The 25,596-nt window shown below is 44.5% G+C and overlaps 2 protein-coding genes across 7 annotated transcripts in view; both read left to right on the forward strand.

The window, feature by feature from the left end:
- Positions 1 to 25,596, forward strand: part of CDC14A (cell division cycle 14A) — an 89,707-nt gene that overhangs the window by 49,118 nt on the left and 14,993 nt on the right. For 3 of the 6 annotated variants that reach the window (XM_033151519.1, XM_033151514.1, XM_033151516.1), the window contains exons 14-15: positions 833 to 964; positions 1,576 to 1,900. In XM_033151519.1, the coding sequence (XP_033007410.1) occupies positions 833 to 964; positions 1,576 to 1,900 (457 nt within the window). Of the gene's footprint in view, positions 1 to 832; positions 965 to 1,575; positions 1,901 to 6,703; positions 7,944 to 25,596 lie in introns of those variants that run through there. The other 3 variants (XM_033151513.1, XM_033151518.1, XM_033151517.1) reach the window with 3 other exon arrangements.
- On the forward strand, positions 16,875 to 18,125 carry GPR88 (G protein-coupled receptor 88). The gene has a single exon (XM_033151520.1). The coding sequence runs from the start codon at positions 17,002 to 17,004 to the stop codon at positions 18,121 to 18,123; it is 1,122 nt and encodes a 373-aa protein (XP_033007411.1). The 5' UTR covers positions 16,875 to 17,001; the 3' UTR covers positions 18,124 to 18,125.

The raw sequence follows: 25,596 nt of genomic DNA on the forward strand, positions 1-25,596 counted from the left end.
AAAAGTTTATTTTTGTTTTATTTCTTTATAGAAATATTTTATAACCCCCCTTTCAATTCAACAAAAGCACTGGGGGATTACAATTTTGCATTAAAAAAACTGAAACAATAAAACAAAACAGTGTTTAAAATAATGTGAAAGCACAGCGGAAGCTCAGGTGAATAATGGCAAGCAACACAATTGAAACCTGATGGCTAGGCAGCATCAAATGCCTGCCAGAAAAGTACCTCTTTTTTCTGGCTCTGAAAAGAGCAAGAGCAAGCCAGACTTCTCTAGGAAGATAGTAGGTAAGAACCAGGAATCTGCCTAGGTTAACGTCTCGGCAGCTTCATTCTGTGGAAACTCCTCTGTAGTTTCCAAGCCATCTTAAAGGCTTGCCGGTCACACAAAGCTGGTGAAATTCATTTCTGGTCACTGTTGCCACTCAGACATCCAAAAAAGCACAGCATCTAAGAGTACATCCAGACTGAGGACCTGAGTCTTCAGGGCACAGCACTTTGCATGAATTAGTCCATATAACAGTCTTCAGTGTTTCCATCTCACCAGGCTAGTTTGTTTGTTTGCTGAGCATCACTAACCTCAGATGACTAGAGTGGTGTTTCCACTGCCTCCCTGGGATTTGATGGAACTCTGGGAGAAGATAATCTGCATCTTATCAATATACTGGGGTCACTATATGCCAAATCCCCAGATGACTTTCCCATTGGTTTCAATCCTACCAATAGGTAGCCTAAGTATTAAGCTTGCGTTTCTCAAAATGTTAGTTTAAGCGAGATGCTTCTGTCTGAACGATGAAAACATACTTTTGTTGTTCTTCTTTTTCTTCTTTCAGATTGAATACTGCATCTATCTCTCAGGGATCTGCATCTCCTTTGAAGTCCTCCAAAGTGGCGGCTGCTACATCACCTTCAGCGAAGAGAATAAGCAGAAGTTCTCAGTCCTCCTCAAGCCCAAATTTTAAAAGGTATGCCTTGCTCTATTCTATGTTTTCCTTTAGAGGGTGGGGAGATATAAAGGAAGGGCAATATCAAGGTTTTTTTTGGGGGGGGGAATGAATCTCAGTTTCATAGATTTGCATCGTGGTCTTTGTGATTGGACTCCTGATTGTGGTAAATTAGTTTGATAGTCTGAACAAGTGGCCTTGAGTACTAATGCAACTGTGGCTGTGATACTGAGAGGGCCCTGTATTAAAATATCCACATGCAGGGGTTTCCGCAGAGTTTCCCCCCAGAAGCACTTTTCAGCTGTTTATAGAACCAAGAAATAGATAAATGGCAAATGAGTCAGCTAGGAGCCTGGAAATTCCAAATATCCATGGTCATCTCTTACGCATGGCTTTGGGGGTGGTCTTCACGTACAATTCCAGGCCTTTTTGATGGTTGCTTCATCGTTTGCCTTACGGGAAAGAATGAAGCTGCGTATCGCCATCACTTAATTTTGTGACAATGGTTCTTTTGTTGTTTCCTCCCCCTTAGTACCTTTTATAAATGTGCCTTGCATTAACCATCACGTTATGCACATTTTGTGTGTGTGTGTATGTGTGTTTTTTTTACCCCGCATGTGTTTTCCGTTCAGCATTTCCATAAACTCCAGGCTAGCCAGTTCCCTAGGGAACCTGTATGCCGCTTCAGATGATGCCGAGAGCAAACTGACATCATCGTCCTCTAGGACAGGTTATTCTGTAAACCAAATCTGCAGTCACTTGAATGGCAGCGCGCACCTGCCTGCCAGAAATTACCATGAGCAGAACAACAACATGTACAACAGGAGCGGCAGTAGCACTACCAACCTCAACAGCTATGCCAATTCTCCCAGCGTCCTGACAGACGAGTACAGCACCTACAGATCCTTTACGGGGCTCGCTGCTTCTCCAGCAAGATACCTGAGCCGCTCAATTCCTGTAAGTTCACAGCCAAAGCAGCCCTCCCAGGAACCTGACAGAATCTCCCTTAAGCCTGAGCTCTCTCTCTCAGAAGGCTTTCTAACCATTCTAGATCTCCGTTTCTGGTCTTTTTTTTCCTATCTAAGACATGCAGATCTTTTCACCTTTGCCATTTCCTCTAAGCCAAACCGATAAGCTGCTCTATACTTCTGCTTCTTCAGCGTTTGTTCTAAAAAGCAGATCCCTTTAACTCTCTAACATCTTCCATGAGCATATCATTCTTACATTAATCTATCCATTTCAAATCATTCATAGCAAAACGCTGAAAACCTGCACCTCACCTGACAGTGTGAGGTCTTCCTGAGTCATTAGATGTATTTAAAGGTAGCATAAACAAAGTTAAATAGGGCGTAGCATTCTCACCATTATAAAAGAATCAGTCCAATTAGTAAAACAATGTAATGGACTAAAACAATGGAAGTCCTTTACTTGCCCTAAAAACAAGCTTCCCTGCTTTTGTATCTTCTACAACTTTTCTTCTTTATGGTGCCTTTTCCTACGTGTGAATGAAATGTGCAGATAACTTAAGTGCATACTATTAATGTATATAGTATTGAACATATTTTCATTATATTTTCAGACAGAAAAGCCAGTATATGTTTATTTTACATTCCCTAATCTTCCTCAAATTGTACATGCTTCATTTAAAAACACACACACCACCACCACCACCAACAAGAACAACCATTATTTAACCCCCTTGGCCTCTTTGAATACAGTTTAATGATCCAGCACAGCAGTGCTTAGGATCAGACTGTAGAATTATTGCAACTATTAGTGAATACTGCAGACACTGGAGCCAAAACCAGCATCCCAGCAGCTACTTTGATTGGCGTGAGTTATCTGTCATAAAGGTCAAAACTGGGAATTGGGTTTCTACATACTAATTTGTTCCTGAAAATTTGTGATCATGCTCTTGAGAGCATCCAGCATCTTGCTTCACTTGGGGATAATCTTTTTTTCTTCTCTCTGGAAATAATATTGTAATCCCATAAGTTTATTGCAAGAGGTGTCTGGGGCAGTTGCCATTTTTTAATATAAAAAGGTGCATTTGTTTTTGCATTGAGTTTCTTGTGTTAGAACATTGTAAAAAACACCATAAAATGGCGTCAGTTTTAAGAAGGAAGGCACCATGGCTGAAGCAGACCATTTCTCAGTGCTTTTTCCTGGCATATACTACCTTAAGTTGTAGGTGTTCTAAATTACATTTTGGAATATTATTCTGTAGCAGAGGCTTGCGGTAAATCTCCTGAATATTTGAGTTTGGTAGAAAGGGAAATAGATAGATAGATAGATAGATAGAGAGCATCCTTTTGTGCAAAGGATGAGAGCTGATATATGCAGTGTCAGTGATCCTTAACAAACAAGAATGGATCAGACGACTAGTTTGTCACAGTTTACTTACAGTACGATTCCCCTGAATAATGGCGCGCAAGGAGATCTAGTAAGGCCTCTATAGCTGCCATGTTACTGAAAAACAATACAGTTGTGGCTACTCAAAATCATGGTAGCCCTGTTAGGTACATTCATCCTCCACTCTCTGTCTGCCACTAAGTGCAGATTGAGAGAAAAGAAAGTTAAGAATTGGATGGGAAGAGATAGGTCTGAATTGGGCTGCAGGCCATACTGAATGCATTTGATATTGAATTGGGCTGTGGGCCATACATACTGCATTTGAAATATTTAATGACAGCTCTTGGCTTTTATTTATCTTGCTCAGAAATATCTTTTGTTTAATGCAAATTGATTATATAGCTGGGAATGTATCTTAATAGCCCCTCCCTTTGGTTGCACAGCAGGCTATAATAGGTAGATTACATTTCATATTGGGGGATCTGCATACATAAGATTAGATTAGTTCTGACGGTACATAGCAGCCTGCTTGATAGCATGATAGCAGCATGGCACACACTTTAGGATAATATAGCATTAGAGAAGCAGCTTAGGGCCTGCACCTGTTGGCAAGAAAGTCAAAAACAAATGTACTGTGTCAAAGCGTTTATCTTAATCATAAGTGCCTTGCTATACTTCTAATCAACGTCACTTAGACTTGGAAATAGCAAAGTTGTTTGGGGGGGAAGTGTAGAGGCAACAAATGCACTGCCAAAAATTGAGTCCTCCTGAGGTCTGTATCCTTTTTTGCTCCCTTCATCTGAGTAAAAGCTGGCTTAGCTCTTCTTTATGAAAGTCTCTGAAAAATCTCAAAAGCATATACAGTGGAACCTCAGGTTACAGCGGGAATCCGTTCCGGAGGCGCCACAGCAACCCAAAAACGACGCAACCCAAAGTGTCATGTCTGCGCACATGCGCAATTTAGCGCTTTTGCGCATGCGCAAACCCGGAAGTAACCCATTCCACTACTTCCAGGTTTGCACCGGTCTCAAGCCGAAGGTGGCATAAGCCAGAGGCAACGTAACCTGAGGCTCCACTGTAGAAAGTTTTTGTTTGTTTGTTTGTTTTTTTATAGCTACAAAGAAGATAAGGAAGGCGAGATGGGTGTTTTGAGTTCCAAAATAGAAAAATCTTCCCCAATACGGAGACCTCAAAGCAAAACTTTGACATTTTAATTTTTCATTGCTTGTGCCGTATTCAGAAATTTACACGTTGGGTGTATTGCTATGTTCGCTTTTTCTTCTGTCAAATGAGCAGAGACTGGCTCCAGTGCTGAGAATACGCAGCACAAGTCAGGGCTGGTTCAAACATTCAGTGTCTGCACATTTTCTTCACGTGTTTATTTACATGGGTACAGCACGCAGCCTGGCAGCAGCCATTTCCGTGAATACAGATACGGCTTTCCACCAGCGGCTTTGATTACTACTGAACAATGGGAAGCATGTCTCTTTATATAGGTACATACATACATGCATGACCAAATGGAGAGAAGAGTCTGGGCTTGTTCTGATAACATGGAGCACATTGTGTAAGGGTTTTTGTTTTTAACTTAATCCAGAAATGTTATTCAAATGAGTAAGCACATTGATGGGCGAAGTTGTAGAGCAGTAGGATGTGAGTTTTGATAGTTGACAGTTCTAATAGTTGACACTTTATTACATTGACCTTTGGACCATTATAAACCTGTGGAGGCTTGCCTACAGTTTTCTCCCTGCTTAGATGTCTTAGTAAAGTTACTCCTGCAATTGAACGAGGTCTTTTTGGTGTTATCTGTCTTAGCTGGCATGTGGCTGGAAGGGTTTCTTCTAACATATTTACCTGGAGGTAAGTCCCATTGACTACACTGGAGCTTACTGCCAGATAAGTGAGATTAGGTTTGGGACGAGCAATGAGCAGTGTCGTGGATAATACACGTGCCAGTTGAAAGAACGAGCAGGGTTTCAAAAGCCGCCCTTTGAAATCCACTTTTTCTTGTCAGAGTTCACAGAGCTTTGTTAATACAAATACCAGCATGCAATATACACTAACTACGGAATGCAATTTAATGGCTTGCTCTTAACTCTGCTAACTTTCTCCCCATCCATCTTTGCTGCTTGCAGTACTATTGATACCCATTTGTACTTCCTACTGCTCCTTTTCCCTTTCTCAAAGATGTATGTCTAAAATGTTTCATTGTGCTTTAAAGTGTGCTGCTATTTCACACAAGTTAGCCGCGCTACACTCACTTCCCGAACAAAGTTAAAACCTGAAGGGCGTTTTTTCATTGTTGAAGCTAAAGTGAATGCAATTAAACTACAATTACTGCAATTTCATCTTGCCACTTTCTTTACAGAGATGAATCTTAGAGGTGATTATGACTGCGTCTTTTGTTTCAAAGCACTTAATTCAAAAGGCAGTGAGAATTCTTAATTGGTAGCAACAATGAAAACGTGGAGTACCGTAGAACAAAGTTGGTCTCTGAAGAAACATCAGCTGCCAAAAAGAAAGAAAGAAAAGAAAAGCAACACATTTCTATTCCTCATAATTTAACATTCATATTTAATTACCATAACACGAAAGAAGTTTGCTATAGTAGTTCCATTGGTTTTTGTGGGACACTATACATCACACGAAAAAGAGTCCTTATTTAAAAGATCCTATTAGCTGAAGTGCTTTTCCAGGACAAACTTGCTGTTAATTTTTGCTGTCTCTGCATGGGTGCAGCTGATACAAAGCCACATCAAAATTAGCAGTCCTCAAAGAAGAATGTCCCATGTGTGTCTGCATGAGTCTCTCTTCTGGGGTCGTCTCCTTCCTGATATAAAAGAGGAAAGGCCAGATCAGAGACTCTTGCAGAGACACACCAGGATGTCGATTCCTCTGAGGGCGGGTAATTCTTCCTCTTTCACACTCCAAATCAGTGTTTCCCAAACTTGGATAACCAGCTGTTACTGAACTACAATTCTATTATCGCTGACCACTGGTCCCGCTATCTAGGGATGATCTTGATTTGTAGTCCAAAAACAGGTGGAGAGAAAACGGCTCTAAATGTAAACTTGCCTGGTTGTAAAGGCCCGAGTGCACCTCCCATTTTAAATGGGGGTGTCAGCTAGCAGACGTTTGGGAAACCTGATTTTACCACTTCCCTTTTACTCCTCCAGATGTCCATTTGTACTGGATTTCTCATAGTGTGAGTGTACCTGTATTACCTGTAACTTTGCTTCCTGGCCATGCCCTGGATCTCTCTAGTCAGGGCTGTTTGTTGTTTTTAAGAACAAAAATAATCATAATGACAAGCTTGTTTGATATGGAGAAAGTTGATTGTTAATTGAACCTCACTGTGTCTCATAACTGAATCTTAACGCTAGTTTTTGTTTCTCGCCTGCACAGTCCCTTCAGTCTGAATATGTTCAGTACTAAAGCCTTGTTGCTTCGGTGAAAGCTGGACAATTCTTAAAATTCGGTTCTCTTCAAGAGGAGCAATGTTGAGGGGAAAACAACCAGCCCAAGGGGACAAGACCTCTTCATACATGATTAGAGCTAAAGACACCAAAATCTCTGAATTACCTAGAGACTTCAGTTAGTGACTACTACGAATGCACTGAAGTCAAAACTTACAACTAGTACAATTTTGTGTATAGATGCAAGATTTTAAAATGGAGAATATTTCTAATGGATTTTAGCAATATATTTGTAATTATGGTTCTCGATAACAGTGTTATTATAACGTGTGTATATAAGTATATATATAAATATATATATATATTGAGTAAAATATTTTGTGTGTATATAAATATCTATAAATTGTGTAAACATAGGCTATATTTTCATTTAAGCTTCACTTTTTTAATCCCTCCAAAACTGTGTGTATTTTTAGATGTCTTATTTTACATTTCAAACATTAGCCAGCACCCAGAGAAAGCAACGGGTGAAAACCACTGTTGTGCACACCTAGAGGGGAATGGGTTTGCTGGTAAGTGGCAGCCCGCCCCGCCCCCACCTCAGCCTTGTGGGTTGCTGCATCTCAGAGGGCCTTTCAACTTCTGCAGCATGCAACAAGGTGTCAGAAGAGGGGAACTAAAAATATATATGTGCCTATTTGGAAGCCTCCTGTTCAAATCTCTTGAACCTGGCCATTAAGAACAGAGCTGCTTGCTGATTTTATTTTCATGCACTGTGGCTACAGTATTATAAATAATTTTCAATAGTGGGAAGAAAGTTAATAGCCTCATTGCTTTGGCTTTGAAAATGCTAATGTTTGAAATGGACATTTTTCAAAGGGATATAGAATGCCTATGAAGCAGGCCTGTTCTAGCATCCTTAATTAAGTGTCTTTTCCATGGAAAGGGGAAGTAATTTTAAAATAAATAATTAGTATGTTACCTTGTTAACATTGTCAGCCCAATAATTTGTTCTGCAAAGACGTTCTGTTCTTTAGAGCCTTGCCTTTCTGTATTTCCCTTTTCTGTATAATTCAGTTCTAGAAACTGTACTGTATCAGAATGCGAAGCCAGGATGAAATATCCACCTGTGTATAGTGAGCAAAGAGTTTGTGCATAGCACGGAAGACACGTACTGTCTGAATTTGTAATAGTTGCAAAGATTCTGTCGCTGCATATTTAGACATGGAGGCAGGAGTTGCACGTTTCCACTATGGATTGCAGATGCACTGTTAAAACTATGCCCCTCTTTGTGTTTTACTCCTTCCATGTTCAGCCATGCTGTCCTACTTACTATACCGGTAAATGCCCTTGCTTTTCGCTAATGCCTCTTTCCCAATTCAATTTAATCACAGAACTATTTCAAACAGTGCTATTGTAGGTCTTCACCATAACCCTTCAAAAATAACTACACTTCCAATATTTCCCATCTACAAGTTTTGTCAGTGTCGCTCAGAGTGCAATAATTGTGAAAGTGAAATGGTAACGTTCATTTCACATACAATTCATATTATGTGAAGAAGAAACCTCTGCACTCCTTGGTTGTGTTCAAACAATCACATCTCAGCTTAATTGGCCAAGATAAGAACAAAACTTTTGCATTCATATGCAGCCCCATTGCTCATCTCTTCACAGTGCAAACAATCAAACCCAGAAACCTCTAAGCATAATTTCTTTTTTCAGCCAAACCAGAAAATTTATGAGCAATAGTTTCAGAAGAAATTGGGATATTAAATCAGAGTTTGAAGTTGATTTAATTTCCTGGCTTGTTGCAAAGCTGGTAACGATAGTTTTCCAGTTCTCTTATTTAAACCAAGCTACAGATGTCTAAACCAGGCCACTGTCCCAGAAATGTATTGTTTGGTCATATCAAGGAGAGATAATTACTAATGAGTTTTTAAAATATATATATATATATCATTATTTGGAAGGGAAATAGTCCTAATTATGAATATGGATAAATTCTTCTTGACTGAAACTGGTTTAATCACTGAATTCAATATTTTTATCATATGTACATAAAATGTACTGTATATGAGTAAGCGATAGGCAGATTCTAAGGTAATTCTACCTCTATAAAGTTTGACATGTATTTTGTTACTAGCTTAGTTACTAGAAAGATGTACTATTTTTGCAATGTAGAAATAATAAACGCTAATAGATAATAAAAGTAAAAATTATGCACAACTTAATTTCTTTGTTTTAATCAGGTGCTGGTGCACCCAATACTTCAGTTTTGTAAAGTGTATTTTGAGGACCCCCTAGAATCTAAAACCTCCTTCCCTCAAATTCAAGCCTTCCTTCACATTAGCTGTCAACCTTCCTTTTTTTGCATTGGGAAACGGCGCTGGAATAATGGAATTTCCCGCAAAAAAAGGAAAAGTTGACAGCTATGTGTTAATGTGGATTCTTTTGCTCTTGCAGCTACCCACTCCTCTCGCTACTCTTTTCTTGAATGCTGCTAGCCTTTCTTGTTCTGGTGGCAACCTTGTCTTAGGGACCCCGCCTCACAGTCTTCCTGTTCCTGGTCTTGCAATTGAGGCCAGCCTTATTTCTTCCCAACCATGGCCCCACGTCTCTCCTAAGGCATTAGCATTTGTTTTAAACCAGGGGTGGCCAACTCCCAAGAGATCTACTCACAGAGTTAAAAACTGGCAGTGATCTACCCCCTTTGGGGGGGTTTGAGTCAAAGTTGTTGAGTTTTTTTCAGGGAGGAGGTAAAGTATTGAGCTTTTTTTAGGGGAGCCACAGTTGTTCAGCTTCTTTGGGGGGAACCAATGATCTACTAGTGATCTACTGCAGACGTCCAGTGATCTACCTGTTGGACATGCCTGTTTTAAACCATCCTCTCAGTCTTGCTGTGCTAAAAAAAAAAAAACATGTCCGCATCGTGTACAAAGTTGTCCGCTTTCTCTGTTAGCTGGAAGGTGTATGGCAGACCTACCAGGAGGCTAACCATGAGCAAGTAGAGTGTTTCTTCGTAGAGAATAGGAAAACCCTGTATAAGCAAAGCCTGGTGTGTAGCTATCTGGCCTGAAATTAATAAAGAAATGTTAGAAGTTTGGGCTCATTTCCACTTCCACTTTTTACTGCTGAATTGGAGCAGACATCAATCAGGACAAAAGCAACTTTTTTTGTAGTGTATATCTGTATATGCACGTTTATATGGAATTCCCAAACAATGCCTTACCATTTCACTCTGCTCATAGCAGCCCGGTTCGCATGACAGTATATGGCAAGCCATATTATGGTGTGGAGCAGCTTGAAGCCTCTTTGCTTCTTCTGCTTCTTCTGCTCGGTCCCTTTTGCTTTCTCAACACACTGAGCTGTGTGTGTGTTGCTGTAGATATTCTCCTAAAAGCATCTGCTTTAGATTTTCTAGTGAAAATTAAAGTCCCATTTCCCCCCCTCCCCTGTAACACATTTTATACCACTAAAATGATGTCTTGTCTGACATTTTCCTGCAGTTTAGTGCTATTCCTGTATCTAATAAAAGGACGACACTTTTCTGGAAAGAGGTCGCTGTAATGTCGATCCTTCCATAGGTGTTTTACTGCAAGTCGTTTCATGAACAGCCAGGCCAAGCTCTTCCTTCTCGGATTACCTTTTCGGAACAAATTCATCCAGTCTTTAGGAAGGAGGCCAGAAGACTCTCGGACCCTGTCCAAGCCTTCACACCTCCTTCCCAAGCGTGAGGGCTGTGGGCAGTGTCAAATGTTGCAGAGAGCTGCCCAAAAAGGCCTTGGGGGGGCCTGCATGTTGGACCATCTTGATTTAGGCTTTTCAAACTTTGGGTTTAGATGTTTTCCCCAATGTGGTCAGCTGTCAGCACACGTGCCACAAATGGCACACACAGGGATCACAAGTTCCTTGTGGCATATCCAGCAAGAAGCTGGAGAAACTATGGCTTGTGGTCTCTGGCGCTGGGTTGCTCCCTTGTTTGGTGTGATTTCCACTTGAATCTGCTAGGGCATGTGAGGTTGTACATACAACTGCAGTATGTGCTGGAGTGGCATGACAGTGTTTTTATAGTGTATACCGCCCTGTGATCCTCAGAGGAAAGGCAATTTAATATTATAATAATGCCATTTCCACACACGCACACCCAAAAAACAACCTGATTGCACACTGCCTAAATGCACAGGCCTTACTGAGTCAGACTGCTGATGCATCGAGCTCAGTATTGTCCACGTTGACTGACAGCAGCTCATCTGGATTTAAGACGGGACGTTCCCAGCCCTACACAGAAACGCTGGGGATTGATGCTGGGGCCTTCTGCATGAAAAGCAGGTGCCACAGCCCTTCAATGACTACTAGTTGCATTTCTTCCCCTTTCTGAAAGTGATCTCTAAGAAAGGGAGCACTCTTCTTTTTGACATGCAGAGAACAGGAATTGTTCTGCGGGGTTTTGTCTTTCGTTCTGAGTGCAGGCTAACATCTTGGGAAGGAAGGGGAAGTTACAGAATAAGAGGAGGTGGCAGGAGCAGCACGTCAAGACTGCTTTTGTCAGGCTAGCACTTCACAGTTTAAATGGAGGCTGTGGTTTTGCACTCATTGCGGCTCTATCTTTCCAATGCGGCCCAGCGGGGGGGGGGGGATGTCCCAACGAATCAAGCTGTTGTGCCCGCCTTTTTGAAGTAGCAGACTCGAGGAGCCTGAAAAAAAGAGCTGGCTTATAGAGGTGGGTTCGAACCATGCTCCTTGTTCCAGTGCAGTGTGGGGGCGGTTTTCAACTCCAAAAGCCCCGGGGGGACGGGGACACAAGAAATTGCCATTCCCGTGATTTGAGTAGCTTTTGTTTCTTTGAAATGGTTTTGCCCACCCAGGGCCAATTCCCACTTTTTGCTTGGCAAGTGGATACAGCGTGGGGAGGCTGTAATCATGTCAGTCTTCGCAGTTGGATAAAGACTAAGCCGCAGCAAACTCTTTCAGCAGGGGGCCAGTCCACTGTCCCTCAGACCTTGTGGGGGGCCGGACTATATTTTGGAGGGGGGGAAATGGAACGAATTCCTATGCCCCACAAATAACCCAGAGATGCATTTTAAATAAAAGGGCACATTCTACTCATGTAAAAACACACTGATTCCCAGACCATCCGTGGACCGGATTTAGAAGGCGATTGGGCTGGATCCGGCCCCCAGGCCTTAGTTTGCCTCCCCATGAGCTAAGGTGTTCGATGGATCTGTGCATCTGGAAGCAAACATGCACTGTAGGGCTTCCTGGTGCATGGCCGAAGCATGCACCCTTGATTTAAAAAATAAATTATTATACACCATGAATTGTAAAAATGGAAGGAGGTGTGGCAGATGTTCACAGGTTACATAGCCCCTTTGACATGTTTCAGCTGTTTTTACAGCAAAGAAACACCTCCACTTTTATAGCATTTAGCTCGACAGACAACACTACTATTATTTGCTGCTGGTATGGGCAGAAGCGTCTGATGACATCGACCATCAGTCACAGCCAGTGGTATATAGTCTGAAGCCTTATTTTCACTATTTGCACACCGGAAGTCTGGCTCCTCTAGATGTTGTTGGACTCCGACTCCCATCAGCCCCTGCCGGCATCAGGGATGATGGGAGTTGTAGTCCAACAACAGGTGGAATGCCTCAACTTCCCCATCCCTGTCCTGAGGTCAGGTAGTACAGAGCAAGCGCTTCTTTAAGCATGTACGGAGTGTTTTTTTTTCCTCTCCTCCAAGGAATATCTACAGCTAGATGCGCCCCCTACCCCAGATAAAGGATTGTTTGTATGGACTCTACAGGAGATGGGGATGGATCACATTTTTAAAAAATGTGATCTGCTTTCTGGTAGAGATAAGGCTGTGAGATAAACCTGCCTTGCTGTTGTACCAGAGGTTTTTAACTTTGCAATTTTGGATTTTGTTTGCTTGTTTAACACACAGGAGCATACAGGCATCTGAAGGCAGCCCTGTATAGGGAAGTTTTTTAAAATATTTATGTTTTTGTATATGCTGGAAGCCACCCAAAGTGGCTGGAGCAACCCAGTCAGATGCACAGGGTACTAATAATAATAATAATAATAATAATAATAATAATAATAATAATAATAATAATAATAATGGTGATGTATGTCCCAACCTGCTATCTGAACTGGTATGGCTTGCTTAGCTGCCTTTAGATTTTATCACTTTGTTTTACTGCATGTGATCTTCATATAGGCTGCATTGATATAATATATTTAAAGCACAGACACCCCCCCCCAAAAAAATACTGGGAACTGCAGTTTCTTAAGTGTGCTGGGAATTGTAGCCCTGGGGGGGGGTTGAACTACAGTTCCCAGAGTGATTTGGATGGGTGCTTTAAATGTGTTTTAAATGTATGGTGTGTACAGACAAAGCTTTTCATATGCTGCAAGATGTCAAATGTAGAGTTCTCAAGTGATGCGCAGCCAGGTGAGTGGGGTATTAATAAATTATTATTATTATTATTATTATTATTATTATTATTGCATGTGTGAGCTGGACCTCAAAAATATGCAGAAATGTTCACAAAATCTGTCCATAAATAGATAAAGAGAAGATGAATGAATGAAAAATGCCTTGGTTTTAGAATGCTGCTGCTTGGGATATTTCATTCTTATCCGCTATTTTTATTAATTTATTGAATAATTTACTTTCAAAATGCTGTCCTTCCATTGATGCATGTTTGTATTTGCTGCACAGTCTTTTTAAGTTTAATCTGCAAGCCACCTTGTGGCTCTGTCTGGACCAAGGGCAACCTTAAAATGTAATTTGAAAAATTGTTTATTTATGACAGTGGCATACAAGGAAATAGAGGGGGGGGGGGAAACAGCAACAGAAAATCTCAGTAAAATATGCTCAAAACAGAACAGCAGCATTTAAATAAATTTAAAAAATCAGAGTTGACTAAACCTTACCAATGAGTTCACATTCTGTCTGTCCAAATAGACACGTCTTCTTTGCCTGGGAGCAAAAGAACGCTGGGTGGCTGTAGATGAACCTTGCAAGGGCCTTTCATAATTGGAGCGTCACAATGGAGAACCAGCATTATGATTTGTGCCTCCCTCCCCCCACACACACACAAAAGAGAGGATTTGGTTTTGATTCAGCTGTAGTTGAAAATCAGAATTGGTAACTCTGACTTAGGGACAGAACAGTTTGTTGATTTCAGCCCTCTCGGTTCCTGATTCTTCCCAAATCTTAAATCCAGTTCTCCACATTTCTGCAGCAATCTGCAATTTATTTTTTAATCCTTCAGCATGTTATGGTCAATTTAGCCCTATAAGTACATTTTTTGTATGCAGCTTTGACTTGTAGAGTCCAGATTTTTGCAAGCAATTCCTCCTAAAAGAACACATTTTTGAATGTTATTTTCCAATATATTCATATTTATGCATTCTTTTTTACCTTACACATATGCATTTTTGTAAAGCTTACTTGGTTGGAGAACTGCATCATTCTTTTTTTATGGATGCGGGTGGCGGTGCTTCAGTTTTCATATTACAGGTGTCGTCGTCCCCATTTATGTGGGGGGTTACATTCCGGGAGCCCGTACGTATAAGTGAAATCGCATAGAGTGGGGAGCACCCTCTAAAAAACCTCTTAAAAGCCTCAAAACACCAGTTTCTTCCTGCTGTCCAGCTCTCTCTCCACACAACTCCCTCTCCCACTAGAGTCGAAGCTCTGGGGCCAGCTGGAGGCTGGACGATGCGCGGAAAAGAACCTGTGCGGCTACTGCTGCGCTACCCCGAGTATCGGCTGCTAGACAGGGAGCTGAGCAGCCTAAACAAAGCTCCACTGTGCCTCAGGTCTCTTTGGGGCTTCTTCCGCCCTCACTGACATCTTCTCCAGGCTCTGAGGAGATCTCCAGCTCTCTCCTGCCACTTCCTGGTACGGTTCTATTTATTTCATTATTTCCTGGCGATGCATGCATGCGCGGTTGCGCATGAGTCAGTTGCGCGTAAATGGGGGGTGCCTGCATTTCAGAAAGTGCAGATTGGGTAGATTTGCCTTTAAAATGTGACCCAAGTCGCATTTTTGTCCTCCGTACAGTTTCTGAATAGGTCTGTACCTCCCCGTGTGCATTGAAACACACATCCAGAAAGTATAAGGTGTCTGGAATTTGCATCAGCTACATGCCTAGTAGATAACTTCATGGGCATAGCAGGATTTATGTTGGGGGGGGGGCAGGGCACCCGCTTGTCATCATCCTCCATCTAGCAGATTTGGAACGAAACGTCTCCCCAACAGTTGTTTTAAATTACTTTCTGTTGACCTCAAGCCCTCGGGGAGAAAAAAATCTGTCGAAATCTTCAGTGATTTCAAAACTAGGGAATTACATAAAAAATAACAATAACATCGTTGACTGAGGCCTGAGGGCTTTCTGCAGTATAAATAGCCTGTTGGGGAAACTTCCAGTCGTTTCTAGACAGGCCTTGCAGAGGTGCGTTCTCAGGAGAGAAGGCCAGGAACTATGAGAAGCTTCCGGAACCCGAGCTACCGGCAATGCGATTGGTCGGTTCGCAGAAGCCATGCCTATAGCTCTGTCGGTTGCGTCTCTCGAACGCACCACGACATCATCCAAGTGACCTCGGTGAGCGCTTCGATTTCAAATATTCTGATCATTCCTACTTTTGGTTAAGTATTGTATGTATGTATGTATGTATGTATGTATGTATGTATGTATTTACTTACTTAATTTAGGGGGAGCAGCTGCCGCCCCCCCCCCGACCAAGCCCATGAGCAACTTCCACCTTGTTGGATTTTGGTGCACCCACCTTGGGCATTTTCAGTCAGGGAGATCCCTTTCTGCATGTTAAGAACAAACCTAGTTGGTCTCTAAGGTGCTACTGGAAGGATTTTTTGATTTTATATTTTGTTTTGACTATGGCAGACCAACACGGCTACCTACCTGTAACTGCGTGTTAATCGACAGCTTTCAATATAAGGACAGCAGCACCTGCCCCTCCCCAATCTTTCCCTCAGGAAAAGCCATGTACTGTATCCCTCCTATTTTGTACCTTTCTCAACTCAGTTGCCACGGTGCTTTGCGCTCACAAGGACAGTTTCCGGAGGTGGGGGAATCCTATGGCAAAAATACACTAGAGAATCGGCACGGTGATATGATGAAGACTCTGTTGCCAAGGAGCAGCATGTTTTAAGCAGGAGCGTGGTTCCACCCCCAACCCACCCCATATTGCAACTAAAGATTTGATCTAAAATTAGATTTTTTTATATTAAAAAAAAGGAAAAAGGAGGAGGGGAAACTAACCACATCCTCATAAAAGACACGGAGGGGAGTCGGAGGAACTGGAAGTAAACGTGAGGAGAGGAATTTCCGTCCATCCTGGAAATCAGTGATACGGGAAAGGTCCAGGAAGAGACCAGAGGGGTGTGATTTGAGAACTCCAGTGGGTGGCGATGGAGGCAGGGGGAGAGGGATCTGTCTCTGTAATTGCAGGCTTTTCGGTGCAAGCTGGGTTCTTTCTGTTTCTTTCCCCCCTCCCCTCTCCTCCTCTCCTGCTCTCGCAAGCCTGAAACCTGCTGAATAATTCATAAAGACGAGAAGCGCCGAATTTCCCCAGGCTGATAATACAGTGTGCATGCTGTAAAGTGAGAGGAGATGCTCCAGGTCTTCAGATGAGCTGCTGATGCTCTTGAGGCCATTGCCCAGTGGGTGCTGGGACTCCTGGTATTTCCACAGCGGAGGCTTCTTCTTTTTTTCTGCCTTGCTTGCTTGCTTGCTTCCTCGCTCGCCTGCCTGCCTGTCTTTGGGCACTCATTGCTGCCTGCACTTGACCAGGAGAATAACTTCGCTGCAATCATGGAGATTTGGATGCAAGCTCTGGATTTCGCCCTCCTCCTGCTTGCCGGTCTTGCAAACACCAGCCTTGGATCTGTCGGCAAGCTTCCTCTTTTGTGATCTGGCATACTTGCAGCCTCCTCCGTGTAGAAATACGGTGAAGAAGATCCACATATCCCTTCTTTCACCTCTGCCAACAACTGGCTCTGGAGACCTGGCACGATCTGAGAAGTTGGCGTTTTCCCATGGGATCCAGTCTTGCTCTCTGCCTGTTTTGGAGATCACCATCTACATTCTGGGACGTCATGTATGTTTGGGACTTTTCTGACAGTCTGCTTTGGCCCCTGCTGTGTTCTGTATGGTCTAGGAGATTATCCTGGATTTCTTCCTGGCTCAGCTTAGCCTTCTCCAGAACTGAGCAGTGCTGAGGTTGGTCTGGAGTGCCTCATTTGTGTGCCGCACAATGCCCAATATCTCCTTCTCCTCTTCTTCTTCTTCCTCCTTCTCCTCCTGGAGCTCTAGATCCTTGCAACAGCTGCTTTGTGAAGAAGACTCCCTGGGGACGAGGATCACTTTGTGTCTCTTCTACTTGCTGCTAGCCATCTACGGGGCCATATCCAACATCATGGTCATCTACCTGGTCTTCACCTTCAGGAAGCTGCGCACCACCAGCAACGCTTTCATTGTCAACGGTTGCGTTGCGGACCTGAGTGTCTGTGGCCTTTGGATGCCGCAAGAAGCGGTGCAGGGGCTGCTCCCTTCCGGGTCCCCGACGGCGCGCTCAGAAGGGTACCGCTTGCTCCGTGCTGGGCTGGTGGGCCTTGGGCTCATTGTCTCACTGCTCTCCCACCTGCTGGTGGCCCTCAACCGCTATGTCCTCATCACCAAGCCACCCATCACGTACCAGGCTGTTTACCAGAGGAAGTACACGGCCTGGATGATCGGCTTGTCCTGGGGACTGGCTCTCCTCCTCGCCTCGGTCCCCCTGGGACTGCAGATGTGGCAACCCGGCTGGCAGGACTCTAGAAACGCCACCAGTACCAAGAGCTCAAACTACATGGGCCTTCTGGTTTCCCTGGCTATCCTCAGCCAGACAGTCCTCCTGTTCCACTGCTACATGGCGATTGTCAGGAGGGTGCGGGGCAGCGTCAAGCGCGTCAGCGTCCTCAACTTCCACCTGCTTCAGCAGCTCCCCTTCCCAGCAGCCCCGGCAGCTCCCCGCCGGGCCCGGCGCCTGAGCAGCATCTCCGTCTTGCTCCTCTGCCTCGTGTTCCTCCTGGCCACGCAGCCTCTGGTGTGGGTCAGCCTGCTGGGCTTTTTCTTCTGGCCCATGCCCCGGGGACTGCAGATCACCAGCTGGCTGCTCTTCTGCTCTCTCTCCGCCTTCAACCCGCTGCTCTATACGTGGAAGAATGAGGAGTTCCGCCGCTGTGCCCGCTTGGTGCTACCCGGAGGGGAAAACCCGGCGGTGGCGGTAGCTGCAGCAGCGGCCACTACCGCCCTCCCCACAGTGTCTCTTCCCTCTCAGGAGCCATCGCAGCTGGGGACCAAGGTAGAAAGTCTAGGCAGCTTGGTGCTTCACTGACACCCCCCCCTAAATTTGCACTTTCTTAAGTGAAAAGGTGTTAGGAGACATTAGCTTTGGACTCAGGCAGGGGTCAGCAAAGTTTTTGTGGCTTGGGCCGGTTCACGGTCTTGCAGATGCTGCGGTGGGCCAGAGTGTGTATGTGTGCGTGTGCATGCATGCTCAAACGCTATTTCCGGCACTCCTTCCAGCGCGGAGGAGGCGTGTGCAGCTTCCCATTGGCTGCAGGAGCTTCCTGCAGCCAGTGGGAGGCAGGCCAGCATCACGGAAGGCAGTGCCCACTCTGCTCCGCGCCGGTTTAGCGCGGCACACGGGATTCGACCAAGTGGATGACAGGGGTCCCTGAGTGGGCGGCGGGGGTCCATGGGCTGATTAAACAACCCCCATGGGCCGCTTGTGACCCATGGGCCTTAGTTTGCCTACCCCTGGACTCAGGTATCGCATGTGGGCCATTGTCAGCAGGTGGGGATGTTGTCCTTTACAGAGGTTGCTTCCAGATACCCTGCTTAGCCATCATTTACGTTGATTTGTTTGCACAAAGCTCACAGGGAGGTTAGATGATGCTAGCTATTTATTGGGCGTCCGTTGCGATTGGTTTGCAGTGAGGTCAGGTGACCCCATGTTGGGCAAGTGTCATGCCAAACTTTCAGGTGCCACTTTCCCCATGGTAAAAAAAAGTTCCCTTTGGGAGAGCAAGTGGATTAGTTGCTCAATATCCATTTTTAATGGTACAACCCTGAATTTGCCTGGACATCTGAAAATAGCAGCAGTCTGGAAGCGCTCTTATTAGATTCCCCCCCCTCCCCCCCAAAAAAATGGGAAGTCCAAACAGGGCATGGCGGGGGGAGGGGGATACAACTGAGGCTGGATACATGAAGAGCGGCAATCCCATAATAAGCAGCCATCTGGAAGCACCCACCAAATGACTCACTGAACTGCACGGTACTCCACTCCCTAAGGAGAGGCTTTTTAAAAAAATAATAATAATAATAATGTGCAGGCACTTGTCAGCTTTGAAATGTATATATTTGTATCAAATCGCTTTCACACTTTGTGGAGTTTTTCAGTAGCTCGGTGCAGTCAAGCGGATGAAAGGGTCTGATTATATACCTCAGTTTTTGGCCTCTCCATGCCTTCACTGTTTCGCCTGAACGTTTTGCGTTCCTTCTTGGCTTTTACAAACTACCGACGGAAGAGACTGGCTTGTAAAGGAGAGGTTGCCTTAGCCGAGGGATAAAGAGCACACGGTGGCCACGGATAAGGTGCACAGGATTTATCTTGAAGATGTTGGAAAACAGAGGGAAAGAATCTCCGTCTAATCCTTTGAAAACCCATCACCAGACTCAGACAAGGCTTCACTCCTTTTCTGTTACCAAAACACAAATGGTTGGGCTTGGACAGTAGAGAATATTGGGCATCAATGCTGCAGATACATCAATTATAGTACGACCCCCAACCCAAAGACTCCTAGGAACTGTGGTTTCTTAAGGATGCTGGGCTATGCAGCTCTGTGAGAGGCAAACTACAGTTACAATGATTATTGCAGGGGGGGGGTGTTCTTTAAATGTATGCTGGTGCTGTCTTTCTGCTTGGTTTACGGACGGTGGACTTTTTCTCGGCACACCCAAGGCAGAAGTAATCTACCCCTCAGTTCGTAATTATTCAAAGCAAGTGAGCTAGGGGAAATATCTCCCTTTTTTAGGGTCGAGAACTCTCCATCTTGATGAGAAACGATGGCAGAGAGCACAGAGGGAGGGGGAGTTAAGGCAGCTGCTGTGAGGTCCTAAATTCTCCAACCAAACAGCTCACTGGGCAACCTGTGGGCAAGTAGCCATTACGGGTTTTATCCAACTCTACTTAGGATAGACCCAACTGGAATCAACAAACTGAAGTGAGTCATGCCCATTAATTTCAATGGGTCGACTCTGAGGATGGCTAGCTTTGAATGCAACTCTACAAGCTTAACCTACCTCATGAAAGGGTTTGTGTGTGTGACGGGTGCCCTTAGGGCATGAGGAAATGGCAACAGTGAACAGAGAGGTTCTGTTCATAGGTTAGGATAGGAGGATCTCTCCTAAGATCTCATCAGTGGAAGTAAAGGTGCCCAGTCTTATGGGCGGTGGCTCAACTCTAGGAATTGGGGGGGGGGTTCCTAGTCTAATTTGCATTTAAAGGTGAACCTTCCCTCGTTTGCACTTCCCAATACAATAAGTGGACCAAAGCACTTCTCTGAATTCTGCAGTGGTGTTTTCCAGGCAAATAATGTGTACTAAAATGCATATATTATGGAGAAATGTACATAAAAATGCATATATTGAGCTTCGTAAAAATCATACAAAATCCAATAAAAATAATATTTTTAAAAGACTAAAAAGAAAATAAATGTGGATATCTGAGCTCAAGATTGAAAAAATGAGAAACAGAAAAATCAAAATGGACTCTTTCCTCATCCCTGATGTCCCTGAATGCAGTCATTTACTTCCAGCCATTTTATGGAACGGCAGCCATTTTTTAAAGGGCAGGGCAGGAAAACTAAAGCACTCTTGACCAAAAACATTGCCAGACTTCAGCACTCACTATTCCTGACCATGCTGGTGAAGGCTGATGGGAGTTGGGCGTCCAAACCATTGAGAAACCATCATGTTGGGGATGGCTGCTGTAATGTTACAGTCACATTTGCATGCACTGTCCCAGGCTTGCACAAATATGTCAATGCTGAGGTAATGATGAAACCCCTGCTGCTAGCTGGCTTTCTTGTGGAGATCTTAGAAGGAATGGAGCTGTGTGGAAAATACACTCCTGGATCACAGGAGAGAGAGAACAGAGTGGCTTCTGACTGAGTCTATGAACGTTGACCAAACCTGGTCTACATTACGTTGGTTGTGGTAGCTAACATGACGTTCTCCAGATGTTCCTGGACCCCAGCTCCCATCAGCCCTAAGCCAGCGTGGCCAAAGGCCAAAGATAATGAGAGTTGTAGTCCAACAACATCTGGAGAGCCCAGCATTGCCTACTCTTAATAAAGGTAAAAAGGTAAAGGACACCTGGACGGTTAAGTCCAGTCAAAGACGACTATGGGGTTGCGGCACTCATCTTGCTTTCAGGCTGAGGAAGCCAGCGTTTGTCCACAGACAGCTTTCCAAGTCATGTAGCCAGCATAACTAAACCACTTCCGGCGCAACAGGACACCGTGACAGAAACCAGCGTTCACGGAAACACTGTTTACCTTCCCACCGCAGTGTTACCTATTTATCTACTTGCACTGGCATGCTTTCAAACTGCTAGGTTGGCAGGAGCTGGGACTGAGCAACGAGAGCTCACCCCGCCGCAGGGATTCGAACCGCCGACCTTCTGATCGGCAAGCCCAAGAGGCTCAGTGGTTTAGACCACAGCGCCACCCGCATCCCTTTACCTACTCCTAATAGAATACGTTGATGCAGGTTTCTACAGAACTTTTTTCCTAGCACTGAGCCAAGATGGGATGGCCATCTGTCCCCTTCCATCCTGTGACTCAGTGAACAATCTCCTTGAATAACGTGGGAGAACTATTTATACAGGTACAGATTTACCAGCTCTACCTATGAACAAAAGCAGGTTTCATCTTTCCTAATATGGAATTTTCCAGCCCGCTTGAACGTTGCTCTCTCTCTCTCCCCAGAATGCAGAGGCCGATGACAGCTGACAGTGGGTAGGCTGCTATGTTAAGCCTCCAAGGGGGCACGATGTGAGCTAGTACTGAACACATGTCATTGTTTGTGCTGCTGCAGAAGATCTAAAAGGTAGAATTAATGCGCTAGGTACAAGGCTGTGCTCCCATGCTTTCTGTGGTTCTTGTTTCATCTTGATTCGCTTGCATGGTAGTTTTGCAGTTTCCCACTACAGTCGTACCTTGGATCTCGAACGCCTTGTGAGTCGAATGTTTTGTCTCCTGAACGCCGCAAACCCGGAAGTGAGTGTTCCGGTTTGCGACGGTTCTTTGGAACCCGAACATCTGACGTGGGTTCCGTGGCTTCCGATTGGCTGCAGGAGCTTCCTGCAGCCAATCGGAAGCCGCACCTTGGTTTCTGAACATTCTGGAAGTCGAATGGACTTCCGGAACGGATTCCATTCGACTTCCGAGGTATGACTGTAATTGGTTGGTTAGCCCACTTTTTTTTAGTCTATATTTCCCTGTCACTTTCCTAACCGCAAAAGAAATGAGTGGCTTCTTTTGAAGTTGATTTGTTGCGCCAGAGCATTTCAATTGCGCAAAACCTAAATTTCCAGTATGCAACTGAATCCCTCCTGCAAAACATTGACAGTCTGGAGGCAACTCCAGATGCAGAGAGAGTGGGGGGGGGGCTGCATCCTTCACCTTGCCTTGGGAAATGTACAGTACATCTAAAGGTTTTCCCTTCCTGTCCCTGTTCTTGACAGCGCAGCATCTAAAAAGATTTAGGAAGCAAAGTGTATAGATAGATATAGATAAAGATATAGATATAGATAAGGACATGGGTGTGGCGCTGTGGGTTAAACCACAGAGCCTAGGGCTTGCCGATCAGAAGGTCGGCGGTTCGAATCCCAGTGACGGGATGCGCTCCCATTGCTCGGTCCCAGCTCCTGCCCACGTAGCAGTTCAAAAGCATGTCAAAGTGCAAGTAGATAAATAGATGCCGCTACAGCGGGAAGGTAAACGGAGTTTCTGTGCGCTGCTCTAGTTTGCCAGAAGCGGCTTAGTCATGCTGGCCACATGGCCCGGAACTGTACGCCGGCTCCCTCGGCCAGTAAAGCAAGATGAGTGCCGCAACCCCAGAGTCGTCCGCGACTGGACCTAACGGTCAGGGGTCCCTTTACCTTTACCTTTATAGATATAGATATAGAGCCTTTTAAAATTATTTCTATGCAATGCCATCCTTTTTCTCGGAGGCTGCTTTTAAAGAATGTGCACTTTAAAAGAAACAAACAAATGGAAGCATGAGCAAAATCTCACCCGTTTTCAATGTCAAGCTGTAGCCGTACTTCAAAGTTGGGAGTAAACAACCAAGCATCTGCTCAGAACTCGATATTTAGTGGAGTCGTGACAGCTCTCGTCCTATTTTAACTAGTTATACATCATGCATTTCCAGTTTTATCTAATATCCACAGACATTCCAGGAACTATTGAAACTGATGTGTGTTGAATTTTGGGGTGGCCCTAGCCATGATGGGAACCAGAGTGGGAAGCCATTTTTTTCGGATACTGAGGCTCAGTTGTCCCCTGTTGATGGTAGCTTTAAGTGATAACTTGTCTGCATGAACCCAATGGCCTGGTTCCCAGGTCACTATACGCTCCAGTTTGTCTTAAACCATGGTTTAATTGTGAACATACCGCTCCTCTGTCGACGCGGGTGGCGCTGTGGTCTAAACCACTTAGCTTCTTGGACTTCCCAATCAGATGGTTGGCGGTTCGAATCCCCGCGACGGGGTGAGCTCCCACTGCTGTCCCAGCTCCTGCCAGCCTAGCAGTTCGAAAGCACACCAGTGCAAGTAGATAAATAGGTTCCGCTGCGGCGGAAAGGTAAATGGCATTTCCGTGCGCTCTGCTTTCCGTCATGGTGTTCCGTTGCGCCAGAAGTGGTTTAGTCATGCTGGCCACATGACCCAGAAAGCTGTCTGCGGACAAACACCAGCTCCTTTGGCCTGAAAGCGAGATGAATGCTGGACAGCTTTTCTCCCTGTCTCGGATGCGTGATGCACATATGACTCAAATAAGCCAAATTATGAGTTCTCAGCTCATCTGAACCTAGACGGAGACATGTTTGTTTGTTTGTTTCAAACAAGCCACAAGTGGCAAGCCAGAAAGGTTCATGTCTGTATTATGGCTCATGGGCAATCACTTGTTTGAAACAAACAAACTATGTTTTGGGTTCAGATGACATGGCAAGCCATGGTATAGCTTGTCTGAGTTGCGCAGGGACCCACATAGCGGGGAGAGGCACATTCATAACCATGGTTGAACACAATTTGCTGCTTATCATGACATGCAACCAAGACCATAATGTCCACTCAACCGCAATGCTTTTCCATTCAGCCAGTTTGCATAGTCATGCAGTGTTGATATGTCATGTGTTGTATATGGTGATATGAACACATGACGGATGGGGATAAATTCTATTCAGTTTGCCTTTGAAGATCTACTTAATTTGCACTTTCGGAACAATATTATATTTATTAATCTATTTTATCAAATTTATATACTGCCCTTCATCATAAGATCTCAGGGCGGCTCACAGAATATGTGAACCGACACAGCCATTCTTTGAAATTTGCACTTCTCCAGATTTTGCAGTTCTCCAAAGAAGTAATGTGTACAAAATGGCCGCTTAACGCCCTTCGCCAAACCTGATATTCAAACTAGCCAATCTGTGGTGGCCTGGGGGGCATGGTTTTGGGGAGCAGACCTGAGGGAAGCAGGCCTCACTCAGGTCCACCCGCCAGCCATTCACAAAAATGCATATACTAGGTAAAGTGTACCATAACACGCATTATATTGGGGGAAACTGAAATTAACAGATTCACCCATTCTTAGAATAGGCACTATTTCTGCAGCACAACATCATTTCTGAGGTGGCAGATTAAGCACGGGGTCGTTTATCTCCTCCTCCCCTCGTTTTTGCGTCAGTACAGTGAACCGTTCAAGCATCCTGCACGATCAAAAGTGCATATGTCAAAAATTGTTACAGTTCTCTTGCCCAAAGTTGCCCATTGACCTCGGAAATGCAGCATCGAATCTGGCTTTCCCGTTTTCTCCGTGTAGCCTGAGGCAAGCTAGGAACTTTTGCGACATGAAAGGAAGGAAGCATGGCATGTGGGCTTCTGACTCATTCGCATGGGTAACAAAGACCCGCCGTGACATCAGAAGGCTGACGGTGAACAGAAATAAGTGTTTACTAGATTTCGGGGCTCACTTGGTACCAGCAGGAGCTTGATGAGAAAGAAAAGTAAGGTTAAGCAGATGGAACAGAGGCAAAGTGACACATTCATTGTACAGGAGAGACCTCAGGTAGCATGTGAATCATAGATGGTTTTGTTAATACACAGAAGGCTTATACTTCATTTTATGGAAAATAATCCATTAATATACAATCTACGATTCTAGGCTGCCCAAACCCAGCTGGTTGCAGATACTCCTGCCATTTATTGACAGGCCTAGAATGAAATGAATTGCATTCGCATAGTGGCAACAATGGATGGCAGAATCCAATCCTTTCCATTATGGGGCAGTGCGATAAGGCCAGAGGGTCTGCTCTACACCATAGAGTTGGGCTTTTGTTGTTGTTGTTCAGTCATTCAGTCGTGTCCGACTCTTCGTGACCCCATGGACCAGAGCACGCCAGGCACCCCTATCCTTCACTGCCTCCCGCAGTTTGGCCAAACTCATGTTAGTAGCTTCAAGAACACTGTCCAACCATCTCAACCTCTGTCGTCCCCTTCTCCTTGTGCCCTCCATCTTTC

Source organism: Lacerta agilis, chromosome 6 (genome assembly GCF_009819535.1).
Source record: "Lacerta agilis isolate rLacAgi1 chromosome 6, rLacAgi1.pri, whole genome shotgun sequence".
NCBI classification, from domain to species: Eukaryota; Metazoa; Chordata; class Lepidosauria; order Squamata; family Lacertidae; genus Lacerta; species Lacerta agilis.

Excerpts from the sequence above, each read along its gene's own strand:
- GPR88 (XM_033151520.1), top strand. The coding sequence starts at position 17,002 with ATGCCCAATATCTCCTTCTCCTCTTCTTCTTCTTCCTCCTTCTCCTCC.